The sequence below is a fragment of the Triticum dicoccoides genome, chromosome 3A (assembly GCF_002162155.2).
Source record: "Triticum dicoccoides isolate Atlit2015 ecotype Zavitan chromosome 3A, WEW_v2.0, whole genome shotgun sequence".
NCBI lineage: Eukaryota > Viridiplantae > Streptophyta > Magnoliopsida > Poales > Poaceae > Triticum > Triticum dicoccoides.
Window position 1 is genome coordinate 80,988,852 of NC_041384.1, and position 25,471 is coordinate 81,014,322.

General features: G+C 48.3%; 1 protein-coding gene across 1 annotated transcript; it reads right to left on the bottom strand.

Moving 5' to 3' along the window:
- Positions 1-1,725: 1,725 nt before the first annotated feature.
- LOC119267280 (ankyrin repeat, PH and SEC7 domain containing protein secG-like) lies at positions 1,726-24,142 on the bottom strand. The gene is made up of 12 exons (XM_037548646.1): positions 24,060-24,142; positions 23,874-23,970; positions 22,092-22,281; positions 21,797-21,937; positions 21,393-21,535; positions 11,545-11,631; positions 11,295-11,417; positions 8,139-8,291; positions 6,406-6,507; positions 2,661-2,834; positions 2,500-2,578; positions 1,726-2,293 (listed from the first exon to the last, which is right to left on the bottom strand). Exons 2-11 carry the CDS (start codon positions 23,901-23,903, stop codon positions 2,501-2,503), a joined length of 1,221 nt encoding a protein of 406 aa, XP_037404543.1. The 5' UTR covers positions 23,904-23,970; positions 24,060-24,142; the 3' UTR covers positions 1,726-2,293; position 2,500.
- Between the last annotated feature and the right edge of the window lie 1,329 nt (positions 24,143-25,471).

Below are 25,471 nucleotides of genomic sequence, written 5' to 3' on the forward strand. Positions count from 1 at the left end.
CTTCCTTTGTTCCACGTCGGGTTCGCCGTAGAATCCAGTGATTCTACAGGTCTTCCCTTCCCATATCACCTCCGCATCGACAAAATATTGACTCCATGGTCTGACAGTAACTTGGAGATGATCTCTCCACCACATAGCTAGACCCCCGCTCTGTCCTCGACAGTCAACCGCCACTCCACATCAAAAGCCCAAGCTCCATTTCAGTTTTCGTATGGAGGGTTAGATCTAATTAAGTGGGCCTCATCGTGTGGTGATAATTCATTTTCATTGTTCTGTGTACATGTGTTGGGATGCGCTTATGAAGAATATGTTTGCTTGTTTACTAGTAGTAAAGATAAAGAAGCTAAGATAGGAGGAACTGGGACCGTTGGATGAGCCGAAACGTTGTGGACGCATCTCAGCCGTTAGCATAGACTGAATCAGAACAGATGATTCTGAAGATCCCGAATTTCTCCCCACCCGAAAACAAGACACCGGGCTTGAATTGCGGAAAGGTTGACTGGATGAACTTCGCCCTCCCATGTTTCGTCATCCGACTTAGAGATTTCTCCATGGTATGAGCTACTGCACCACTGCAATGTTGTGCTCGCCATTGTTGTGGGGACTCTAGCGTTGTTGAAGGACTGCGAAGGGGTAGGTTTTGATCTTGCCGTCGGGTGTGAGCACAGGGAATTGATATTGGGGACATTGACTGCGACATGTGCTTCTTAAGTTGAATGACATGATTGCGTAGTTTAGTGCCCTTCAAAAGTTGGAGTTTGTAAGCCACTCAGCCAATGCGTTGCAATATCCAGAGTGGCCCATGTTATTTGGATGTGAGCTTTTGTCCATTCATTAACCCAAAGTTGTTTCCCTGTTGCATTTTAAAGATACACCATGTCTCCTTCGTTGAAGGTGCGCTTAGTTTGTTTCCGTATGCATATTTCTTTATCAGCTTGTGTCAAGTTTTACTACGTAGTTATTCACAAAAAAAAATTACTACATACTCCCTCCGTCCCATAATATAAGACACTTTTTGAGACTACATTAGTGTTAAAAACGTCTTACATTATGGGACGGAGGGAGTAGTTTTAAGCATATCATCCTTATCCTTCATGGTCACATGTGTGTCAGGAGAGATATTCCAAGGAACAAAAATATCATTGACTTGAGGGGTAAATATTTATACACAACTTCAAAAGGGAACTTTTTATTTATTGTTGTGTAATATGAAGAGTGAAAGGATCAAGATGGACCTACAGGGGGTGAACTGGTCTCCACAAATTGCACTTGTTTTTCTTACAAGTTTAGACTTTGCGGAATAGAGTGTTTACCTAAATGTGACTACAAGGTGCACAACATATATGATGCTAGCAAGGTCAAGGGGCCAAAGTAAAACAGAAGTAATTAAGCACGGATGAGAAATAACTAAATGCACACGATTACAGAAGATGAATCCCGATAATCACTTCCTTGGGAAAGAAAATCACCGTATGGAAAGGTGCTAGACCACCGAGGTTTCTCAACGTCCCAAGGCTCACCTTCTTCTCCTTGAGCATTCATAGCAAAACCATAAGGCCACCGAACATTTTAGGGGGGAAATTGAGGATGTTACAAAAACTAAGAGCAAAACCCACGGGTGGCACCACCAGAGCCTGTGTTTCCTTTTATTTTTTGGGCTTGTTGAGCTATGCCCTCAGCAGAACCTTTTCATACCTTTTGTTGTACTACCTTGTGTACGGTGGTGTTGCGTGCGTGTGTGTGTTGTGAACTTTTGTTGGACCTTGTGCCTTGTGGTTTGCTTTATATATAAAAAGGGGCGAAAGCCTTTTTCGGTAAACCCACGGGTGGGCGCTAACTAAGGCCAGGAACATAAATGTCATAGGAAATAAACTCTGCATGCACCAACCAGTATGGTGTGATGACCTACAAAGCTACTGATACCCTCACCTAGCTGAATCATCACCCCAGAGCCAGAGTGCCATCAATCACATGGCTACAACAATTTGTAGCAATTCGCTATGAGTGTGCGTGGCCTAATTCAGGGCTGTGTCTGCCGGCGCCAAAAGACCTACGTACAGTTAATCAGGGCATCATATGTGTTCCATGGTTCGAGCACCGTCTACTTACACAGTAGCAGGCATCACGTTCTTCAGAGCGCAACGGACGATTTGCCAAAGAGTTTAAGACGACCAAATACTAGCCAAATTGCTCTCTTCAATGGTACAAATATACGGGGCGATATACTACAGCAGGTCCTTCAGATCCATTCTTCTTGTTGGCGTCAGATTCTGTCAACAATCTCAAAGCTTCCCTGCATATTTCAAATTATAGAATCATAAAAGCTCAGATCTGAATGCCTTTCGAGAACTAATGCATGGCTGGTTTTGCGTAAATGGACCAAACAGAAACAGGCACTAAAAATCACAAAAAGCATTAGCCACATTATTGATATGGAGAACACAATTTCCATGCCTTTAAATAAAGCATGGAGCTAAAGTATATTATCAAGTAGGCTACCTTAATGCCTCTCGATTCCAACAAATCCTGGCTTCAATTTGAGACCATCAAGAAATGAATCACATGCTTTTTCGTACTCCTGAAGATACAAAGCTGACTGGATCATCAAAAAGGTTTAGCCGCAAGATTTAACTAAGTGTGAAATCGTGATTCTTTATCACCTTTACTTGCAAATATGAGTAGCCTTCCAGCCAGCATGAGTCTGCGCACTCAGGCCGCATTTTCCTGCACATATGGGCATCATTTAAAGCACCGTCTCTACCCAGTAGAAGCCGGCAATACCCCCTATTGCCAATCAGGATTGCATCAAGATTTTCAAGGTCAAGCATCATGGCCTACAACCAACAAATCAAACAAAAAATTACATTTTTTTGATAAATCTGCATATAATCCTCAGATTTCTAGCATCATAAATGATAAACCACATATGGAGATTGTCTCAATGGAAACAGCTCAAGCCAAAACTGCTACCGCAAGCAGGTAAAAGTGGTGGGTAGCCTAGTTCAAGTTGAAAGAGAGAGAGAAAAGTGTTATCTGTAAGGCTGGTGCAGCAAATGTCAAAAAGTGGGAGGAATCTCTCTGTTCCCAATTGTTCATCTTCATCGATGCAAGGGACACACATCGCATGTCTTAATGGGCCAACCTTGGCTAATGAGTCTATGCACACATCCACACTCAACAAGGTAAAGCTAAAGGCTTTAACAACATACTCAAACATATTAATTAAGATTTGGAGATACAACCCAAAAATATAATAAGTGGCAATGTGACACGCTAAAGGTATTAAGACTTTGTATAACAGGGGCATAAGGAAGCAAATGGAACAACTAAGTTCGATCATCTGCTTGGCATGCACCGGCCACATTTTCCCATAATTAACACCATTCCACAAAGAAGTTACAATGCGTGGCACTTCCCCTAATAACCCAAACTAAAACCACTGTCATGAAACAGTGGTCATGATCCACCATGGTCTCGAAGGACCGTCTCAGACGGTTTGCAGTGGTGAACGTCATATTAACCAAGAGATGTGGTAGAATCAAGTACTCTACCAGGTCTAGGGCGTAGGTGGTAAGGGAAGGATGGAGGGGGCCGTGGCGAGGAACGGGCGCGCCGGCGGCTGGGCGCCGTCGCGAGCTAGGAGAAGGGCGGCGGCCGCTAGGGCTGTTGGCGGCTAGGGTTTCCGGTTCCTCATGGAGCCGGGCAATAGGAGATAATATTCTTCTTATTGCTTGATCTGAAAAGAGTCTTACAACTTATATTTATAACCTAGATAACTTGCACACGAATTAACCTAAGATAACTTGTGGGCTAAGATTGCCCGATGGGCCTTCCATATGACAGGCCGAACATAACACTTCTCCCTGCCTGCACAAACAGCTCGTCCTCGAGCTGTAAGGTGGGGAAGCGCTTGCCGAACTCCTCGAGGTAATCAACCAGCGTCAAACACCTTCTCGACATCTGGGGCGGCCAGGTCAGCGGCGACGGCGTCCTCCGGAATGTAGTCTGCCACCTCCAGGTAGAAGAGTCGTGGGCAGGCGTGGCCGGGCTTGTAGGGTTCGTCACAGTTGAAGCACAACCCTTGGCGGCGACGCTCGAGTATCTCGGCTGGGGTGAGCCGGTGGAACGGGCATGCCGCGGTCGTGGCGAGAGGTGCCGCGGTCGCGGCGAGGCGTGCCGCGGAAGCCTGCGTAGGCCGATCCGGTGCGGAATCCGGCGAAGGTAGTGAGCCAGCGGCCTGGAACGGTGAGTCCTGCTGAATGGCCACCGCGCGGCGCTCGAATGCGTGGGCATAGTACATGGCCGTCTGGAGATCGGGGGGATCCCGTAGCTCGACGTCCACGCGAATATGGTCCGGCAGACCACCCACAAAGAGCTCGGCGCGCTGGGTCGCGGAGACACCCGGCGCATGGCACGCCAGGGCCTGGAAGCGGTCGGCGTAGTCCTGCACCATAGATGTGAAAGGTAGACGACCGAGGGCCGTCAGTCGGCTCCCACGGATAGGAGGCCCAAAAACGAGGAGACAGAGCTCCCGGAAGCGCTCCCAAGGTGGCATGCCGCCCTCGTCCTGCTCGAGGGCGTAGTACCAGGTCTGCGCTGCGCCTCGAAGATGATAGGACGCGAGCCAAGTACGATCCGAAGCGAGCGTCCGCTGCCCTCGAAAGAACTGCTCGCACTGGTTGAGCCAGTTGAGGGGGTCCTCCGTGCCCTCGTAGGTGGCGAAGTCCAGTTTGGCGAAGCGAGGGGGTGTCGGCCCGCCATGCCCGGGGGCGGCCGCAGTCGCCGCCGGCGCGTATGCTGGGTCGGGAAGCGCCGGGGCGTAGTTTGCCGAGCTGGAGGGGTGATCAAACCGCAGGGAGGGCGTCGGGTGTTCCGGCGCCGTGGAGTAGACCGGCCCCGGAGACGAGCCGGTCGCCCAAGCGGGGATCGGCGATGGTGACGATGGAAACTGCACCTGGTGCAGGGGCCGACCCGTAGCCCTAGGCGCGGGTGGTGGTACTGTCGACGGCGGCGGCGCCTGGTGGAGCTGCTGCACCGGCGCCTGCAGCGTGGGGGCCGGCGGTGGCGCCGGGAGAAGCTGCTGGGGCGGGCCCCCCAGCGGCGCGGTGGAGGCCGGCCATGCTGGCCACGGCTGTCCCGCACCCGAGTAGTGCGGCAACAGCAGCGGCGGCTGGGACGCCCCTCCGTAGGTCGCCTGGAAGGCCGGGGCGGGCCACTGTAGCGGCGGCGGCCCGCAGGCGGTGGTGCCGACGCTCGGTGGCGGGGGCTGGTTCCCGGCGAGGTAGAGGGTAATACCCCTGACCGCCTGGACAAGCTCCCGCAGGGTGCCCGACACCTCCTCGGGCGAGAGGAGCGGAGGCGGTTCCGCCGCGATGTTGATGGGCGTGGTGGTGATGGTGGTGCCGGATGCGCTGGTGATGGTGGTGCCGGATGCGATCTCCGCCATCGCGGTGGAAGTGGCCGGCGGCAGCGAGAGCGGGGTGGAGGTGGATGGTAGCGGCGGCGGTGATGGAGATTGGGACATGATCGGCCTGGTGTCTCTGGATACCAAATTGGTAGAATCAGGTACTCTACCAGGTCTAGGGTGTAGGTGGTAAGGGAAGGATGGAGGGGGCCGTGGCGAGGAACGGGCGCGCCGGCAGCTGGGCGCCATCGCGAGCTAGGAGAAGGGCGGCGGCGGCTAGGGCTGTTGGCGGCTAGGGTTTCCGGCTCCTCAGGGAGCCGGGCAATAGGAGATAATATTCTTCTTATTGCTTGATCTGAAAAGAGTCTTACAACTTATATTTATAACCTAGATAACTTGCACACGAATTAACCTAAGATAACTTGTGGGCTAAGATTGCCCGATGGGCCTTCCATATGACAGGCCGGACATAACAAGATGAGACCAGGGTAGACCTGTGCAACGAACAGGAATGTTCATCGGTTCCACCGTGGTGCTATCAGTTCCACTGTGGTGCTATCAGGGTCAGTGTGATAGGTGACGCTGCTCTCGATTACGCTAATATAAAAATCTTACAAGGCAGGCAATTATATCAGTGATGCCATGCTCAAAAGCAACTCAATTGTGTATGCCCACATGCTCGTCTGTGCTGGCACTAATAAGGACATTCATCAAGCCACAACTCACAATACAGTAAAGGGCGTAAGTGTCTATACACTTCCGGCCATGGTCTTAGGTGTGTCCATGAGCTTTGTGGTACACAATACAATTAACTGTTCACACTTGCACTCCTCTCCTTGTAGGAAAATATGAACAAAGAAACATAAAGCACATCTATAGTTTACACATTTATCCAGAAAAACATCAGATAGTGATGCAAGGCATTTTAATGATATAAATGAGGAAACAATAGTAGGGAAAGAGAAATGAACTTCAGGAGCTTGAATAGTGCAATACCATACCGCATTGTAGAATTCTAATGCCGCATTGTAATCATCTTTATGCCAAGCTTTGTCTCCTTCTTCTTTCAACTCAGCTACTGACATTTTAGATAAAGGGAGATCCTGAAAATTCAAGTAAATAATGACTCGAGATTGCAGAAATTTATGTGCAAAGAATTTAAAAAGAACAGAAATATTTTCGTAGTTAAACATGTTGTGGTTTCATTCATTTGGTACAATTGCATGTTTTTGTAAACATGTAGAGTAGAAATTATAGTACCACATTGTTCACAAACCCCCAAACTCAATCGCACCGGTTACATCTGATATACTCTGATACAACAAGAGATACAAGATTTGGCAAAGCCAGCAGCAAATTTCTTTTAGCACAAACTCAAAAGAGTGCAAGGGATTTTTGCTCTCACAGTTCTCTCAGGCCTTTTAGATCAACTTTAGCAGATTCGGCATATCCCCCCTCCCTCCATAAACCACAAATATGGAGGCTAGAGGGGCAAAATCCCCACACTAGCAGATTCGCCATTGCTCCCTTTATCTCCATATAATTTTTGGAGGGCGCTCCAAAAAGAGGAGTGCAGCCTCCAAACCCAACCACTGTGGTGCTTTTTAACATTCAGCTGCCAGTGGGGCAGCATCCTCCACCCGCGCCGTCCCCACCCCCCTTGACGATACGAACGAGCAGCGCCAGGTTGCCTTGGCACTCGAGCTCTCTGTCCACGACAAGGACATCCGCCGCATCCAAGATACCGAGCGCCATCGCTGCTGGACCATCCCCCTCGACGAGTCAGATTAGCAACACCAGGTGGAGCTCACCGCGCACAGGTCCGTTGAGGACATCTGCCGGCACGGCGCCAACCGCCAGTGTGAGCTCCACTACGTGTTACACCAGTTGCGTGAGGACGCCACCTTCGAGGCCTAGCGCCAACACCACTGGGCTGCCAGCGAGCCGCTGTCCTCCGACTCCGACGAGCCGCTGTCCTCTGACTCCAACTAGACAGCATAGGAAGGCAGCCGCAGTTATTAGCAATGTCGAATAGCGACATTGCCTATCAATCTAGTCTAGTGGTTTGAGTAAATGTCGCTTCTCGACATTTTAGTCGCTAAAATGTGTATAAAGCGACGAATTTTCGCCTAATATATTAACTAACTATTTCTAATCTTGTTCGAGTGTTGATCCAATTTTATGCAGTGTTTTCGTGCGTCCAACTCTGGTTCCTACAGTGCTAGGATTTACTGTGGCTACACCTGGTCTACTCAGTGGCGGAGGACGGGGAAAATCAAGGTAGGGCAGGGTTAAACCAGAGTACTCAGCAATTTGGATCCATGTCGCTTCCGGCTAAATGTCATGCTAAGAGAGTGCTGTTCAACCCCTCAAATTAAAGCATTAAAATAAGATATAAATTTTTCCAATAAATGTAGAAATTTTACCAATTTTATTAACGGGACAAATCAGTAAGTAAACTGGATCATGCCTTGCCTAATACAGACTACTACCGGAACCAGCAACCTAGCAACTCTCCACCTCAGTAAATAATAGAAATTTTATAGTTCAAAACTGTCAAATAAGAATTCACAAGAAATACTCTCAATGATGTCAATGATGAATATTAACTTTCTTGGTCTAAAGAAGTTCATTAAAAAAATAGCATTACAGCACACAAGTAAATATAAATCATAATCATTCGCAAAAAAAAAAATATAAATCATAATAATGTCAATGATGTTATTGCTCATACCTCGAACTTTCGCTCTGCCTTAACATGACTAATTATTCCATCAACGCTCAAATCATCTATAGCTGGAATACGAGAAGAAGTAACTTCATATAGGATCTCGGCGGCTTTGCGTGTACCAAAATATGCCGCCAAATGTATTGGCAAGTGACCAAACTGTTCAAAAAAAGAGAAAATTGAATATCACCAATGTATTTCAAAGGGAAATAAATTAACACAAGTCCAGCCACACGAAAGACATATAGACAAGAATTTGACCAATAGTACTCCTTTCATGCCCAAAAGTAGGTCATAAGATCCGTTCTTCTGCGTCTAGTACGTATGCTTTCAGGCAATACACGCGTCTGCAAATAATCCAGCAAGTCCTTTTTGTCGTAAACTATTGGCTGTGCATCCTATGATGCAGAGACCAGGACACTAACTTATCCATTATCTAAAAAACAGGCAGCAAATTCCTAAATTACTTTACATTACTAGCATTTTTACCAGCATTTTTTTCATAATACAATGTTACCAAATTAGGAGGAAAGAAAATACATGTAAAATTGGCCAGGGCAAATCAACCAAAACTATTTCTATGTAAACTGTAGGAATGTCAAAAAAGAAATGTCAACTTCAAATGTATGCCATTAATCTTCAAGAAACTGGAAAAGTTGTACATGAAAAAATATATCAGAAGGCATGAAATTGCAGTATTACAATTAACATGTCAGCATTAAAACTTCACTGAGTTAAATGCACCTGACCTAAGCTAACTATTAATTCGATATGACTGACTTCGTGACTCGTATTACCAAAGTTCAAAGATGGATGATGCATAGTTATTCAATGAGGTAATATCACCGAAAGTCATAGAACTTGCACTCGATGTTCAGTTGGGTGCTAAAACTTTAAAAATACGGATTTTTGGTCACCTAACTTGACATCGCGTGTAAATATGGTCACAAAAATACGCATGCAGACGTATCAGGGTGTATGACCCCACCTGTCCATGAGTGATGTTGCTCGGTTGACTAACTTTTGTGCAAAACACCCTCACATTTTATTTATTTATGGAAAAAGCCGACTGTTGTGTTGCATATAGGTACAAAAATTAACACAAAAAATGGGTGAGCAGAGACTAAACCCACGGCCAATGTTTACGACACAAGCCACTCCAGCCAACCCACCCTTCACGTTCGCATCTCATGTATGGATAGCAAACTTAGATTTGTTGAATGTGGAACTTAAATGACATTTTTTTTCCCGCATCTATGAGGAATTGGTGTACATCTGCAGCCCATTTAAGCTATTTTACCGGTCCTTCTTTTACCAGAAATATGTAGAGGGGCGTACTGCTACAGTTGATTCCCTTAAGCAGGACCAGAAGTCATATTAGGTAGGTTGACACATTAAGATAAAATATAATGCCATCAACATAGTCTGTATCCCTAATGGAGCAGCTGGTAGGATTGCGTCCAGGTTTTTTTTCGTCCCACCACTTTTGTCCGGGTTTTTTTTTGTCCCCCCTCCCACCTGTTTATTTTTGCACCACCTATCACACAACGAAATAAATCAGAACGAATCAGAACTTTCCATGCTGCCGCAAGTTATTAGGCTGGCTGTCTGACAATACATGTATGTCTTTCCGAAGGGGGTTGCCATTGCCGGCTTATTTCTGCGGATACTGCGGCCCATTTTGCACTTGCTATTTTTTAAAGATATTTGTAAAACATAATTAACAAATTTATGTTCCAAGAATATTATCTATACCAATATAAAAAGACCCAAAGAGGCAGATCCAATTAATCTCAGCCATTAAATCATATCAATCCAATGATCTAGACTGCTTCAATGTCGAGCGCTCAACACGTTTAGCGTGCAGCTAATTTCATGCCAAATATAGTGCTAATCATATAATAACACGCAAATAATATCATACTTAATATCCGCATGCACTCACACACTAGTACATACGAGTGATTATTATTAGTAAATACAAACAATTAAATATACATATGCGTATCTATATAAAAAATATTTAGTTAAAGCGACATTGAAAATGTTTAATGAATCCAAGAAAAATAACACTCGAGGCTTATATTTAAATTATGCAAAATGATGAGTTCAAACATTTACTAAATATTCAAAATTATTCACCAGTGTATAATTTTTACTCATGATTTATAATTGAAAAAATAAATAATTTAAATATTAGACACGATTGAATATTCATATCAATCTTTACATTTTAAATTATAAAAAAGTTGAAATCTAAAAATGTGAGAACATTTATTGAAATGTTTGTAAAGTTAAAATAGTATTTTAAATTTTAATTTTGGAAATATTTATTTTAAATGATACAGAAAAATTATAATTCATAATTTTTTTAATATATGAATATTTTTAAAATAGTACATGAACAAATTTAAAAGTAGGTTATATCGTTTGTATGTACAATATTTATAACACATATTTAGTTGTTATTTTTATTATTGTAATTATAGTTTACGTAATATTTACATATTTCTAGTACATTAAGACTAACTATTCACCGTAGACGTGTATACGTGTTGGTTGTAGCGGCTATAACATCCTGTGTGCTACCCTTTGGTTGTTTGTTCGAGAGCTGACAGGCAGGACCCACTGCTCCACGGTCAATACATCTCAGTTTGTTATCCATACTTCAAATATGAACCTGATGGGTTGGTTGGTTAGCTAGAGTGTCTTGTGTCCTTAATTTGGGTCGTGTGTTCCAGTCCCTTCTCGCTGATTTTTTAGTTAATTATCGTACCTATATGTTGTACAGTGGTCAGCCTTTTCCATTAATTTTCGTACCAATATGCTGCTGTACAGTGGTTGGTCTTTCCTGCAAATAAAATATAGTAAGGTTGTTTTATGCAAAAAACAGTCGGCCGAATGTCATCACTCACTGACAGGCTGGCCCATACACCCTGATATGTCCGCATGCGTATTTCGTGACCATATTTGCATGTGATGTCAGGTTAGATAACCACAAATCCGTATTTTTAAAGTTCTAGCATCAAACTGAACATCAAACGCAAGTTCTAGGACTTCCAGTGATATTATCTCTTATTCAATGTTACACCCACATGTGTAAACAGCCAATCATGATGTGAACAAAATATACAATATACACAAGTGGAATACAAAACTTACTTCATCTTTAACATTGGGATCTGCCCCAGCATCCAGTAGGCACTTAAGGGCGTCAGTTAGGTCATGTCTTGCAGCAGCAAGCAAGGGGGTCACATTACGGATGCCCTTCACATCCGCATCAGCCTAGCATGTAACAGAATCATGGATGTTTCCTCTAAGTAACATGTGTCAGACTTTATCTGTCCACATTTTCGCTAATCTGGGATACATTTTTCAGCTTCACGCATAAGATATTAAGATGTAGCCGTACCTTTACCAGTAGTTTCACACATTTCACTGAGTGACTCTCGATAGCGATCTTGAGAGGTGACAAGAAACATCCTAGTATCTTGTTACACTAAAAAAGAAATGCAATCACTAGATTAATTTATCAGATGCATAAATAACAAGACAAATAGTGACAAAAAGATGGAACCATGCCACTGTGAGAATGAACCTTAGTGAATGAAAGAACAAAGGGGGAAGTTGGTGGTTTGGTGCAGAATTGCAAAAAAGAAAAAAGAGGATGAAAATGTACATCATCACCATGAAATTATTTGGCAGTGGACCATTCAGTACATCACTGGTCAGTTCTTCACTACTAGCCTTTAAATCCAGATGACAACCAACACCTTTTTTTCTGATGGAAAGATAACAATTAAAGATTTATGCCCTACTTGAATCAGTGGCATTCCATATTTTGGGTCATCACACCTGGAAAAGATAGGCCCAAGAAAGGAAAAACTATGACCTTGTCAGTTGTGCTGAATTTAATCATCTCGAACAATTCATCCTTTTTGTTAGCATGACCATAGCAGCAACCCCATGTAAGGAAGTTTCTGCAAGTAGACCTTATCTCCAATACAATAGGACACTAATTTCCAGTCATTATTTTTTAACCATCCTTATCAATTTGTGGGATTCATTCCCTCTAGACAAGATGCATACTGTTGCAGGTGTAAATGAAGTGATTTCTTATGTTATTTTTTTTTATGATTTTTGCTTTTTAGATTCAACAACAAAGCCTTTAGTCACAAACAAGTTGGGGTAGGCTAGAGCTGAAACCCATAAGATCTCGTAACCAACTCATGGTTCTAGCACATGGATAGCTAGTTTCCACACACCCCTGTCCATGGCTAGTTCTTTGATGATACTCCAGTCCTTCAGATCTCTTTACGGACTCCTCCCCTGTCAAGTTCGGTCTACCCCGACCTCTCTTCACATTATCAACACGCTTTAGCCATCCGCTATGCTCTGGAGCTTCTGGAGGCCTGCGTTGAATATACCCAAACCATCTCAGACGATGTTGGACAAGCTTCTCTTCTATCGGTGCTACCCCAACTCTTATCACGTATATCATCATTCCGGACCCGGTCCTTCTTTGTGTGGCCACACATCCATCTCAACATGCGCATTTCCACTACACCTAACTGTTGAACATGTCGTCTTTTAGCCGGCCAACAGTCAACCGCATACAACATTGTGGATCGAATCGCCGTCCTATAGAACCTGCCTTTTAGCTTTTGTGGCACCCTTTTGTCACAGAGAACGCCAGAAGCTTAGCGCCACTTCATCCATCCGGCTTTAATTCGATGGTTCACATCTCATCGATATCCCCATCCTTCGGCAACATTGACCCCAAATATCGAAAGGTGTCCTTCTGAGGCACCACCTGCCCATCAAGGCTAACCTCCTCCCCGTGACTAGCAGTACTGAAACAACACCTCATGTACTCGGTTTTAGTTCTACTAATCCTAAAACCTTCCGATTCCAAGGTTTGTCTCCATAGCCCTAACTTTCTATTAACCCCCGTCTGACTATCATCGACTAGCACCACATCATCCACAAAGAGCATACACCATGGGATATCTCCTTGTATATCCCTTGTGACCTCATCCACCACCAAAGCACAAAGATAAGGGCTCAAAACTGACCCCTGGTGCAATCCTATTTTAATCGGAAAGTCATCAGTGTCGCCATCAATTGTACGAACACTTGTTTTTTTTTCGAGAAAACACAAAGTGATTTTTGCGTTTCATTGCATTGAAAAGGTGAGCGAGAGTACATGCCTCCTAGGAGGTTATATTTACAGAGTCCTAGCGCCTCCGACCAGTGGACATCCCAGGAGGCGGGCAAGACTACCCGCAGCCCCTGTGCCCCGGCTTTTGCCCAACATTTGGCCTCGTCTTTAATCCTATCAACTAGCGCATCTATCGAGGGTCTTGCATTGTCGAAGACGCATTCGTTCCTCTGTTTCCAGATCATCTAGGGGACGAGCAGTGTGATCGATTGCAGAGCTTTGCGTAGTGTAGGATGGGTTTGAGCCTTCGCACGCAACCACCAGTCCATCAAGGTGATTTCGGTGGCTGGCGGTTGGGCAGGTATATGCGCCCAGTCCAGGATGATGTGCCAGGTCTGCTTGGCGAATGGACACGCCAGTAGCAGGTGTTGGATGGTCTCCGGGTCTTGGTCGCAAAGGAGGCACCTAGGGTGGTGCTGCAGGCCGCGGCTGGCCAGCCTCGACACCGTCCAACATCGGTCCTGGTTAGCAAGCCAGTGGAAGAATTTGACGCGGGGTGGCGCCCAACTCCTCCAAATCAGCTTCCATGAGTAGCAGCTTGTAGATCCCTGAAATGTGGCGGCATAGCAAGATTGGTCCGAGTGTGTGGCGCTTGATGCCCATCTCCAGAGGAGTCGGTCGGGTTTGTCCGAGAGGGTGAAATGTTGTATCGCCTGCCGTAGCATCAGGTACTGGCCAATCTCATGTATCCCGATGGTCCCCTGGATATCTCGGGCCCAAGTGTTCCCGTCCAGGCCTTCTACCACTGTTCTCGTCTTGCGTCGCTGGTTGGGGATGCATTGGTATAGCATGGGGGCTATCTCGCGGACGGATTGGCCGTTTATCCATCGGTCATCCCAGAAGAGTGATGTCCGGCCAGCGCCGAGCATCATAGTGGTGGATGAGAAGAACAGTGTGCGCTCCTCCTTGGAGAACTGGAGATCAAGGCCCTGCCATGCGCGGTCAGTGTCCGTGCGGGTGAACTACATCCATCGCAGCCGTAGTGCTAGGCCTGCGCGCTCCAGATCATGGATCCCAAGGCCACCATATTCCACGGGGCGGCAGGCGTGGCGCTAATTGACATGACAGTTCCCTCCGTTGGCGACGGCGCGGCCAGCCCACAAAAAGCCACGCTGGATTTTCTCTAGCTGCTTCAGTGTCTTCTTGGGCGGGGCAAAGGCGAGCAGCTGGTGAACTGGGATAGCGCTCAGCACCGACTTGACTAGTGTGAGCCTCCCGACTTTGTTCATGAGCCAAGCTTTCCATGTAGGGAGCCGGGCGGCCACCGAGTCGACGAGGGGCTGTAGCTATGCAGCAGAGGGTCGGCGGAGTGTTAGCGGTATACCAAGGTAGGTGATGGGCAGCTCAACCACCGGGCATCCAAGTTGGGTGATCATCTCGGCCGTCGCGGGTTCACCATGGAGGATGGTAGCTGAGCTCTTTGCATAATTCACCTGGAGCCCACTAGCTCGGCCAAACAGGGCTAAGATGCCCTTGCCACATCGTCCTGGGTGGCATGGCAGAATATCATCACATCTTCGGCGTAGAGTGAGATCGCGGGAATAGCTCGTCGGGGGTGTAGCGGCCGTACTATGCTGCAGTCGTCGGGGCATGAGGCGGTTGAGGGTGTCAACCGCGAGCACAAAGAGCTGCGGGGACACGGGGTCTCCCTGGCGCAGACCGCATCGTAGCCAGATTGTTGGGCCGGGTTCGCCGTTTATCATGACGCGGGTGTTGGACGTTGTGAGGAGGATCGCTATCCACTCCCTAAACCGAGGCCTGAATCCGTACTGACCAAGAACCTCGAAGAGGAATGGCCATGATAAGGAATCAAAGGCCCGTGTGAGGTCTAATTTGAGCATGATCCGCGGGGCCTTGAGTTGGTGCAGCAGTTTCATAGATTGCTTGACCAGAACAAAATTGTCGTGGAGACTCCTAGCGGGGATGAATGCATTTTGGTTGCGACTGACCAAGTCGCCAAGTCTGGGTGCTAGTCGGAGCGATATCACCTTCGCGAATATTTTGGCCATGAGATGTATCAAACAAATCGGGCGGTAGTCGCATAGCTCGCTGGCATCGGCACGCTTGGGGAGCAGGGTCAGTAGGGCCTGGTTGAGCTTGCAGAAGCCTCGGCTTCGCAGCTCAAATAGCTGCTGGAATACGTCCAGGAAGTCTTGTCGGATGGTGCCCCAATAGGCTCTCACGAACTCTATCGTAAATCCGTCCGGCCCGGGAGCTTTGCGAGCCGGCAAGAGTTTGATGGCGTTCCATATTTCCTCTGGGCTGAATGGCTCGTCAAGTCCTGCCAGGTCGCAAGGCTCGATGAGGTGATCGAGGTCCAGCGAGCAGTCACGTGCGGCAGGGCAGCCAAAGAGCTCGTCAGAGTGGGCGAATGCTGCGTGCGCCATCTCCTCCTGGACGGTGATTACATCGCCGTTGACGGTAAGGGCGTGGATGTGGTTCTTCTGCCGACAGTATGAGCATTGCCTATGGAAGAAAGGCCGTGTTGGCGTCGCCATCTTTGAGCGTGGTGATGCGGGCACCCTGCCTGGCTATGGTGCGCTCCAGGAAGGCCAGTCCGAGGTATGAGATCTTGAGCTGCTTACGTAGCCAATCCTCCGGAGGTGATAGCATGTGATCCTCTTGAGCCTTGTCAAATCGTGAGATGAGCTCACGGGAGATTGCCATCTTATCCCGTATGCAGCCAATGGTCTTGCCGCTCCAGCTAGTGAGCATGCGCGTTGTTGCCTTTAGGCACAACATCAAGCGACACAAAGGATCCGGGTCATGGACCGAGCCCCATGTCGTGGCCACCATGTCGTGAAACCCATGTAAATGCATCCAATAGTTCTCAAAATGGAAGCGTCGCCGCGCCGTGTACGTTGGCGAGCAGTCGAGCAGGAGTGGACTATGGTCTGACACGACGGACACGAGGCAAAGCAAGTGGCAGTCTGCGTGTGCGTCTTCCCAATCCGAGGTGGAGAGTACACAGTCCAAGTGTACCAACGTGGGTGGCGATTGCTCATTCGACCACGTGAAGCGCCGCCCATTGAGGTATACTTCTTTCAGCATGAGGTCGTTGGTGAGGCGGCTGAACCGGCCCATCATACGGCGGTTCAGATTGCCCCTGCTCTTGTCCTCGTCGCGGAGGATTAGGTTGAAGTCCCCACACACCATCCATGGCCCGGGGCAGCCCGCGCACACGTCTCTAAGCTCTTGCATGAATGCGATCTTGTCCGCATCATCCCGGGGGGGGCATAGACGACCGACAGCCACCAAGGCGCGCCCGTGGCCGTGGTCACCTTGGCTGTGAGAGCGTTCATGGTAAACAAGGGATCCGTGATAGTCACGGTACTGCTCTTCCATGCAAGCAGGATGCCGCCACGCGTGCCTTGCGCCAGGAGATACGTGTAGTCATCAAACTCGGAGCCCAGGGTGTCAAGAACAACCGAGGAGCAAATCAACGCCATTTTTGTTTCTTGAAGGCAGACAATGGAGGCAGAGGTGGTTACAATCAGCGAGCGGATCGCCATGCGTCGGGCGCGCGCATTAAGGCCACGCACATTCCAGACAACAAGCCTAAGGTTGTGATCCATGCACACAAGGTCGGCGGGGGGAGGGGGGGTGCGCGTACGGCTCATGGCGTGCATACCATAGCGTTGCTTGTCGGGACGGTTGCTGGGGTGGCCATGCGCGTAGGGATGTCGCGATCAACCAGTGCGGCGATGGCTGTGAGCACCGAGAGTGGGATGGGTGCTGCAAATAGGTCATCATACACCTTCATCTCGGCCGAGGTGATCTTCTGGCTCGTCCCAACGATCCCAAGGGTGCGCAAGATCTTAACCTGCGATCTTCTTTCAGCAGTGGGCGGGGCCGCCGGTGGGGAAGCCGCTGTCGAGGCTGAGCGGCCTCGCCGCATAGTGAAGTTGAGCGCGCGCCGCGGTCTTCTCCCAAGGGTAGGCAGGGCTGAAGTGATGTGCTTCGTGGCGGCGGCCAGGAACTCACCAAGAGTCCAAGTGCGCGGTGGAGCAACGCGGCCTCGGGATTGACGTAGCATGATCGGCGGGGAGGCGAACCGCCCTTATGCAGAGTTGCACGGGTCGTGATGCACGCTAGTCGGAGTTGGCATATCCTCTGGGGGGGCTGTCGTTGTGGGCGGATTGGTCGTGGGCTAGGCCGGAGGCCTTCGTAGTATTCTCACCGGGGTGTGGGGTTCTGCCTGTCTAGTGGTGGGGTTGCTGCCACCGGTGGGTTGCACTTCCCCGCCCTTCTCGTCGCATGCGTGGGGTTGGTCGGGTGCGTCTGGCCCCGCAGCAGGTGTTGGCGTCAGCGGGACATCTCTTTGTCCCGACAGGATAGCTGGTCCCTCTAGTTGGGAGTCTGGCACCTCGCTCAGGGCAGACAGATCCCTACAGCTCATGGGGCTCTCTCGATCCGCCTTGGTTGCGGCAATCTCGGCCTGATTTGAATCTGGGGATGCTTCTAAGGTGGTTGACACCAATGACGGGTCGCTAGTTGGCGCATGCGCCAAAGCTCCCACGGTCAAGGATGGGCCACCAACTGCCATAGTCGACATCGCCCTATGGGCCTCTGCGGTGTCTGCATCTCTGTGCTCCTAGTCCACCGGCAAAGCCCTTTTTTGCTTTCCTCTTCCCCTTCCTTTTCTGGCAGCATGACGAGGGTTGGCGGGCCCATGCTGACCCGGCCACGGGGCCATGCTGCGTCGTGCTTGCTGTACGGGCAGCAGTGCATCCACGGCGGCGGGAGTTGGCTAGGATGGAGCCATGGTCACCCCATCCGCGCGGACAGAGCGATTGTCGGCGCACCAGAGGGAGGAATCCATGGCCATGCCATCCGCGCGGCCAGGGGTGGCGCATCCGTACGTCGGCGCTTGCAGCCACGACGATGCGCCTTGCCGGGGCCGGGGGCGCGGTCACGGCCACCATCATCTCGCGTGCCCGCTCCACCCTGTCCAGTGCTAGGCTGGGCGCCGAGGGACGGTGCTCCGGTCGGCTCAACACGCGCCAGCGCGATGGCGATAGGGTATGTGAGCGTCTTGATGATCGGCTCGTCGAAGCTCAAGCGAGCGGGGATCTGCTCAACAATTTCCAAGATGGCATTGCGGCGAATGCTGTCAGGACAATGTGTGCGCCCTGCTAGCCGGAACGTGGCCAAGTCTGCTCTGGAGCGAGTGTTGGGGTGGAGGCGCTCAATCCAGCAGCTCTCTCCCAGGATGTGCTCGGCGGTGGAGAGGTGGCAAGCCTGGGCGGGGATACCACGAAGCTCATGCTCGACGCGAAACTCGAACTCATCGGAACCGGCGTGAGCCAGCTTGCTCCAGGGCCGGAAGGAGAGAGAGAAGCGTGGCGAGTTGATGAAGTGGTCTCCGTCCAGTCGGCACTTGCTTGAATGGGAGCTGACTAGGATTAGGAAGTCTTCTGGGTGGTGGGCATGGACGGTGAAGTCGCCGCCGGCGAGGTCGAAGGTGTCGAGTGGCACGTCGGAGACCTCGGCGGCGGACACATGTGGCCTATTGCCGATGATGCATGCAACCATTGCACGGCTCAAGACCGCCTCGGCCTCCTCCATCTCGACCGAGTGTGCCATGATCACCCGAACTGGCTCCTGCATGCGTGCTGCCGACGCGACCTGCTAGGCTGCAGGCAGCAAGGGTGGCGGGGGCGGAGGAGTGGCCTGGACTGGAGCGCGCTCCCGAGCGGCCAGTGGTGGGGCAGGGCTGCGCGGCGAAGGCGTCGCAGGAGCGTGAGTCACGGCCGGAGACGAGGCATCGTCGGCACCGGATGTCGTTGGTACAGTCCCGCACCCGGTGGCGGTGGTCGAGGCAGCGGAAGCAGAGCCCCGCGACCTCCTCCGAGGAGGGGCTGCGCCGGCGCAGCAGGGGCGGGCTGGGCTCTTCGACTTGGCGCGGACGACGCTGTCGGTGCCTACGGCGCGGTTGCTGGTACCCGTCAACATCGACCTGGACTCCGCTGGAGACGCGGTGAACCTCTGAGCAGGGCCCGCGGCGTGAAGGGGGCCAGCGGGGCGCGCGCGACTACGCTGTACGAGCACGGCGAGGACTCACTCTCTGAGTCCGACCAGCGGCTGACGGAGGACACGCGGTCACCGGAGAGGGTCGCTCAGGGCTCGACAGGGTTAGCGCATGCGGACACCATGGCCGGGGGTGGTTGGTTGGGAGGAGGAGGGCTGCCATCGGGGATTCAAGGGCGGCGGGGCTGGTGGGAGGCTGGGTCAGGCGAGGGGAGCAGGAGGGAGGGAGCGGAGCGGAGCAGAGCCATTACTTGTTGTTATGTTTTTCTATGAACACTTGTCACAACATTATCGTACATGTCATTGATGAGGTTAATGTACTTCGCTGGGACTTTCTGTTTCTCCAAGGCCCACCACATCACATGCCGCGGTATCTTATCATAGGCCTTCTTCAAGTCAATGAACACCATATGCAGGTCCTTTTGCTCCTTATATCTCTCCATAAGTTGTGGTACCAAGAAAATTGCTTCCATGGTCGACCTCCCATGCATGAAACCAAACTGATTTTTGGTCACACTTGTCATTATTCTTAAGCGGTGCTCAATGACTCTCCCATAGCTTCATTGTATGGCTCATCAACTTAATTCCATGGTAATTAGTACAACTTTGAACATTCCCCTTGTTCTTGAAGATTGGTCCTGATATACTCCGTCTCCATTCTTCTGACATCTTGTTTGCCGAAAAATGAGGTTGAAAACCTTACTTAGCCATACATTGCTATGTCTCCGAGGCCTCTCCACACCTCAATAGGGATAAAATCAGGGCCCATCGCCTTGCCTCCTTTCATGTTTTTTAACGCCTCCTTGACCTTGGATTTGCCGCACAAAACGCTTACTCGTATCATCAAAGGAGTCGTCCAGTTCAATGGTAGAGCTCTCATTCTCCCCATTGAACAATTTGTCGAAGTACTCCCGCCATCTATGCTTAATCTCCCCGCCCTTCACCAGGAGTTGGTCTACTCCGTCCTTGATGCATTTGACTTAGTCAACATCCCTCGTCTTCCTCTCTTGGATCTTGGCCATCTTACAGATGTCCCTTTCGCCTTCCTTCGTGTCTAAGCGCTGGTAGAGGTCCTCATACGCCCGACCCCTTGCTTCACTCACAATTCTCTTTGCGGTCTTCTTTGCCACCTTGTACTTCTCTATGTTGTCTGCACTCCTATCCAGATGAAGGCATTTGAAACAATCTTTCTTCTCCTTAATAGCCTTCTGGACATCATCATTCCACCACCAGGTATCTTTAGCCTCGCTTCTACTTCCCTTGGACAATCCAAACTCCTCTGAAGCCACCTTCTGAATGCAAGTCTCCATCTTCATCCACATATTGTAGATTCAGTTACCAAAAAAACATAACACTCAAACAAGACCTAGGAAAGGACTGAACTATCTGACTAAGCTTCTGCTTGTCGGGGCAAGCTCCACATAGAGAAACTGTGTCAGAATATTAGCGATTTAGCACATACAAACTTCGATCATGAAAATCTGACATACTAAAAGATAATAAAGGTGGAGACAGAAAACTTCAATGGAAATGACAATATAGTGGAGGTCTATCTACTCAAGGCGCTAAATGCTATCTTTTTCAAGCTTAGATGGTGAAATTATTTGTACACAAGAAGCAGGTAATTCACAGAAAGAGCCCATGACTTTCTGCTTGCTGCAGAACAGCTAGCTTTTCAGCATCCTTAACACTATGGACGGGACATGATTGTGCAAACAATTAATGATTAAAAGGCGAACTTCAATCTAATTTCAAATGTTCACAACTGTGTGATACTAACTAATTTACTGTCGAGATTCAACTAACCGAAAAATAGAGAAATCAGACAGCTGAAGGTAATCAAATACCCCCTCTGTCCCAAAAATAAGTGCCTTAACTTTAGTATAACTTTGTGCTAAAGTTAGTACAAAGTTGAGACACTTATTTTGGGACGGAGGGAGTATAACAGTGAGAAAACAGTAAAGGAACGTGTAATTTTAGATAATAAAGAGACTTGTAATGGAACTTACATCTGTATGGTGATCCAACAAAATCTTCATGGCTGCATCCTGCTTATGTTGAGCAGCGACATGCAACGGGGTTCCATGATCCGTAGAAAATGGATCGACATAAGCACCTCTAGAGAGCAAGAGTTCTATTATTTCACAATGCCCTGAATCAGAAGTTTGGAATATAATTTGAGTTATGAAATTCTTCTATGCTGCATTGCATTTCTTTCAACTTGTATCAATGAAGTTATGAAATGAATCAATTTGTGACATTGTTCTATGCCAAAGAAAATATATGATTCGTTTTTATACTTCAGTAGTACAAGCACAAATCTATCTCCCGTAATTACAGTCTGTTGTCTCTCTTCATCCACCAAAAAAGTGCAATGCATGAGTAACCAACTAAGAGGGGGATGGGGTGGCACCTATTTTGGCGGCCTCATGGAGAGGAGTAAACCCTATTATGTCGACATTATCTGGATTGGCACCATGATCAAGAAGATACCTGAAAATATTCACGTACCCACTTTTATCAGCAGTGATTGCCCAAACCAGAGGTGTTTTACCTGCCGAGACCATGGGAAAAGGAAGCTTATGGAGTTATATCAGAAGTTCAGAATAAACAAATGAAGTTTTCTGAGCATACATACAGACTTTCCATGTAACGATAGCACGCTAAATTTGCTTGAAGAAAATCGCAGAGATATCGAGCAGACACACCTGCTTGGTCAACGGCATCCACATCCACCTGGACATCCTCAACCAGGTACTCGCACACTTCCACCTTCTTGCACCAGGCGGCGAAGTGCAGTGCCTCAGCACCGTGATGCTGGACAGCTTGCACCGCCTCCGCGAGGTGGCCGCGACCACCGTCGAGCTGCCTCAAGTGGATTTTGGCGTGGCAACCCTCCTGCAAGACTCAAGCAGCAGGTCCTATGAAAAAACAAATAACATATGCGAGTGAGCAGTAACAGAAAATAAATAGCATGCCAATGACAAAAGCAGAAACAGAGAAGAAACATGTTCTGCAGAAAAGTAGGTAAACAAACTGTCTCCATGTCAACAAGTGCGTCGCAGGATTCACATTTCACATTATAAGAAACCAGAAAATTTATAGGACATAAAAAACAAAACCTACAAAGATCTCAAACTGAAAAGAACTTTGGATCTGGACATGGACACATACAAAGAAGGCATTTAGCAGTACTGATCTAACTGACAGAAGCACATTTGGTCTGAACAAGAATTTGACAAAGACCATCATTGTATAATTTATGCAGTCATTGGCATCCTTTTAGTGAAAAAAGGAAATACAGTTCTTCCTAACAGACCCTTAACTGTTGAATATGAGGAAAGAACAAGTTTCGGACAGTGCAACTAAGATAATGAGGCATACAAGAACAAAGATGCCCTTGTCAAGCAACACATCAACAGTAGCATCATTTAGTAGCCCAAGTCATATTGAAATGCTCTGAAATTTTAACTGGGGATAGAAGAGCATCTACTCCTCTCATAAAATTATGAACCGATGCCATGCATAAGATGTGCAAACTTAGTTTATATCTATCCATTCACAGACATGTCACAAGTTATCCAAGAAAGCAATCCTTGTTGGTGCAGTTTTCGATATGCTTCTACTTCAGTTCAGATCACAGACCAGAAAACAAACCCCTTGCAGTTCAGTTGAGTTCAGAATAAAGAGTGTTATTACACGTGATTCAAGAAATAGTGGTCCTTCGTATGACCAAATTTGGCTAAAGAATGGCACCCAGGTAACATCCATACAAGATCTCATGGATGCTTCAAATTTAAAATCATCAACCAATGGGATGCCACATGAGCATGCAAGGGTGCCAACAATAAACAAGCACACTAGCACCATAGCTAATCTGGCAAGGTAATCAATCTGGCCTTCATAGCTAGCACCTAGCAGCAGAGGGTATATTGGTACCAAAAATTCTTCTGGTGTGCACAGCAAGGCATTCAATCTAATGTGACATGGACTTTTTATTCTAAAATCCACATGTCTAATAGAACATGAATGTAGTTGTCACTTGTCAGCGTACAAAGCACACAGCGTTTTTACAGCTACTTCAGTGTATAGTTGTATAGCATACATCATACGTACATGGACCAAATGCAAAATGAAAGCTGATTTCCAGTCATGTTTCTCGAGAAATAATGAATAAGGCATGGCAAGGAAGAAATGCTTCACATTTCTCAAGAAGAAAAGGGAAGAAATGCTTCATAGGCAAGGACAGTGCTTCACTATTTTGTGTCATGTTGCATAAACCTCCGTGGATACTTAGTAAATCGCAACAAAATTAACAAACATGAGCAGCAGCAGCAGCAGCAGAAATTACTGGGCGCATCGAGCAGGAGGGGAAGGAGGAAGAGGAGAACCTAACTAGCGGGCGAGAGGGGGAGGGGGAAAAGGGAGGAAGAGGAGAAGCTTACTAGCGGGCGAGAAGGGGAGGGGAAGGAGGAAGAGGAGAATCTAACCAGCGGACGGGAGGAAGAGGGGATGGACATTGGAGATGGTTCGTCACAGCGCTACTATCGCCGCCGAGCTCGCGCCGCCGTCGCCGCCTCGGTGTCGCTGACGCTCGGGAGAAAGGGAGGGGAGTAAGCCGTGCACTAGAGAGAGAGAGGGGAAGGGAGGGGAGGAGAAGGGCGGCGAGGAATTACCTTGCCGGAAGAGGCCACGCCGGCGGCGGGCAGCCTCGTCTCTCGTCGTTTTCCCGTGCGTTCCGCGACTTCCCCTCACGGGCTCTGAACCCAGATCATTACTCCCTCCGTCCCAGGGAGAGTAGTAGATAGCAGGCCAAGGCCCACGAACGACAAAGGGGAGCCATCGGGCCATGGACGTTTTTCTTTTGAACTGGAACCACTCGATTCTTCTTCTTTTTTGCCAATGATGATAGCTTTGTTTTGCTTTTCTTGTTGTGAAATGAAATAATCTTGTTACTCAAAAATCAAGGACTGCAATCATGTCTGGGACTCCCTGTATCTCGAACATGATTATTGTTTAACCATTGGAATATGTATGCCCCGGTTGTGACGCACGAGCACTTTTAACCTTGTACTCCCTCGGTTCCTAAATATAAGATCTTTTAGAGATTTCACTATAGACTGCATGTCTATATATATATCTGTATCTCGTTCATAGTGGAATGTCTAAAAGGTCTTATATTTAGGAACAGAGGGAGTAGTTGTTATGATATTTATATATGTGGAAACAAAATTATGCTGAGGACATCGATGGAGGGTCAAAAGCTCTCTTCCGAACCCTAGCCACCTCCACACCCAAACTCTCCACTGTCGCTACTTTCTCCCCTCTTCCTTCTGCTCTGATCCAGTCGCCAATAGGCAGTGGCGAGGGTAAATGTCTTTGCAGAGATCGATATGGTGGTGGGTTCGCTGCCAAAAGAGTGGTGGGGTTTTCTTCTCTGGTGGTGGACCCGCAAAAGTCCTCTTCTAGGGTGGTAGCCATTGCACATGGATGGTGGGTAGCGTTTCGGCCATGTGGACAGTGGCGACTAGGGTCAATCTCCTTCCATAGATCAATATGGGGTTGGGCCCGCTAACCAAAGAGTGGTGTGGTTTTCTTCTTTGGTGTTGTAGAGACATGTGAAAATCCTCTTCTAGAGCGGCATCCATTGGCACAAAGGTGGTGGGAAGCATTCCGACCATGTGGATGGTGGCGGTGAGGGTCGGTCTCCTTTTAGAGATCAAGATAGTGGTGGACCCGCTACCAAAAGAGTGGTGTGGTCTTCTTCTCTGGTGGTTTAGCGACCCGCAAAAGTCCTCTCCTAGGGTGGCATCAATTTTCACACATGCGGTGGGCATTGTTTTAGCCATGTGGACAAACTGGGACGAGGGTCAATCTTTGAAAGGATCGAGAAGAGGTGTCTAGAGGGGGGGTGAATAGACTCTAAGTAAGAAAAATTGTAGATTTTAATTTCTTTAAGTTGAAGTGAAGTTTTGGCACAAGTTTAAACATTTACAATACATATCAAGCAAGTATGACAAGAGTATATGAGCAGCGGAAAGTAAAGCATGCAAGTTGCAAAGATGTAAAGGGATGGGATTGGAGTGTG

Coding starts and splice junctions, on each gene's coding strand:
- LOC119267280 (XM_037548646.1), bottom strand. CDS start 23,903: ATGTCCATCCCCTCTTCCTCCCGTCCGCTG. Junction 22,282..23,873: donor CCTCTTCCTCCCGTCCGCTG/GTTAGATTCTCC, acceptor TGAGTCTTGCAG/GAGGGTTGCCACGCCAAAAT. Junction 2,579..2,660: donor ACTCATATTTGCAAGTAAAG/GTGATAAAGAAT, acceptor TTGTATCTTCAG/GAGTACGAAAAAGCATGTGA.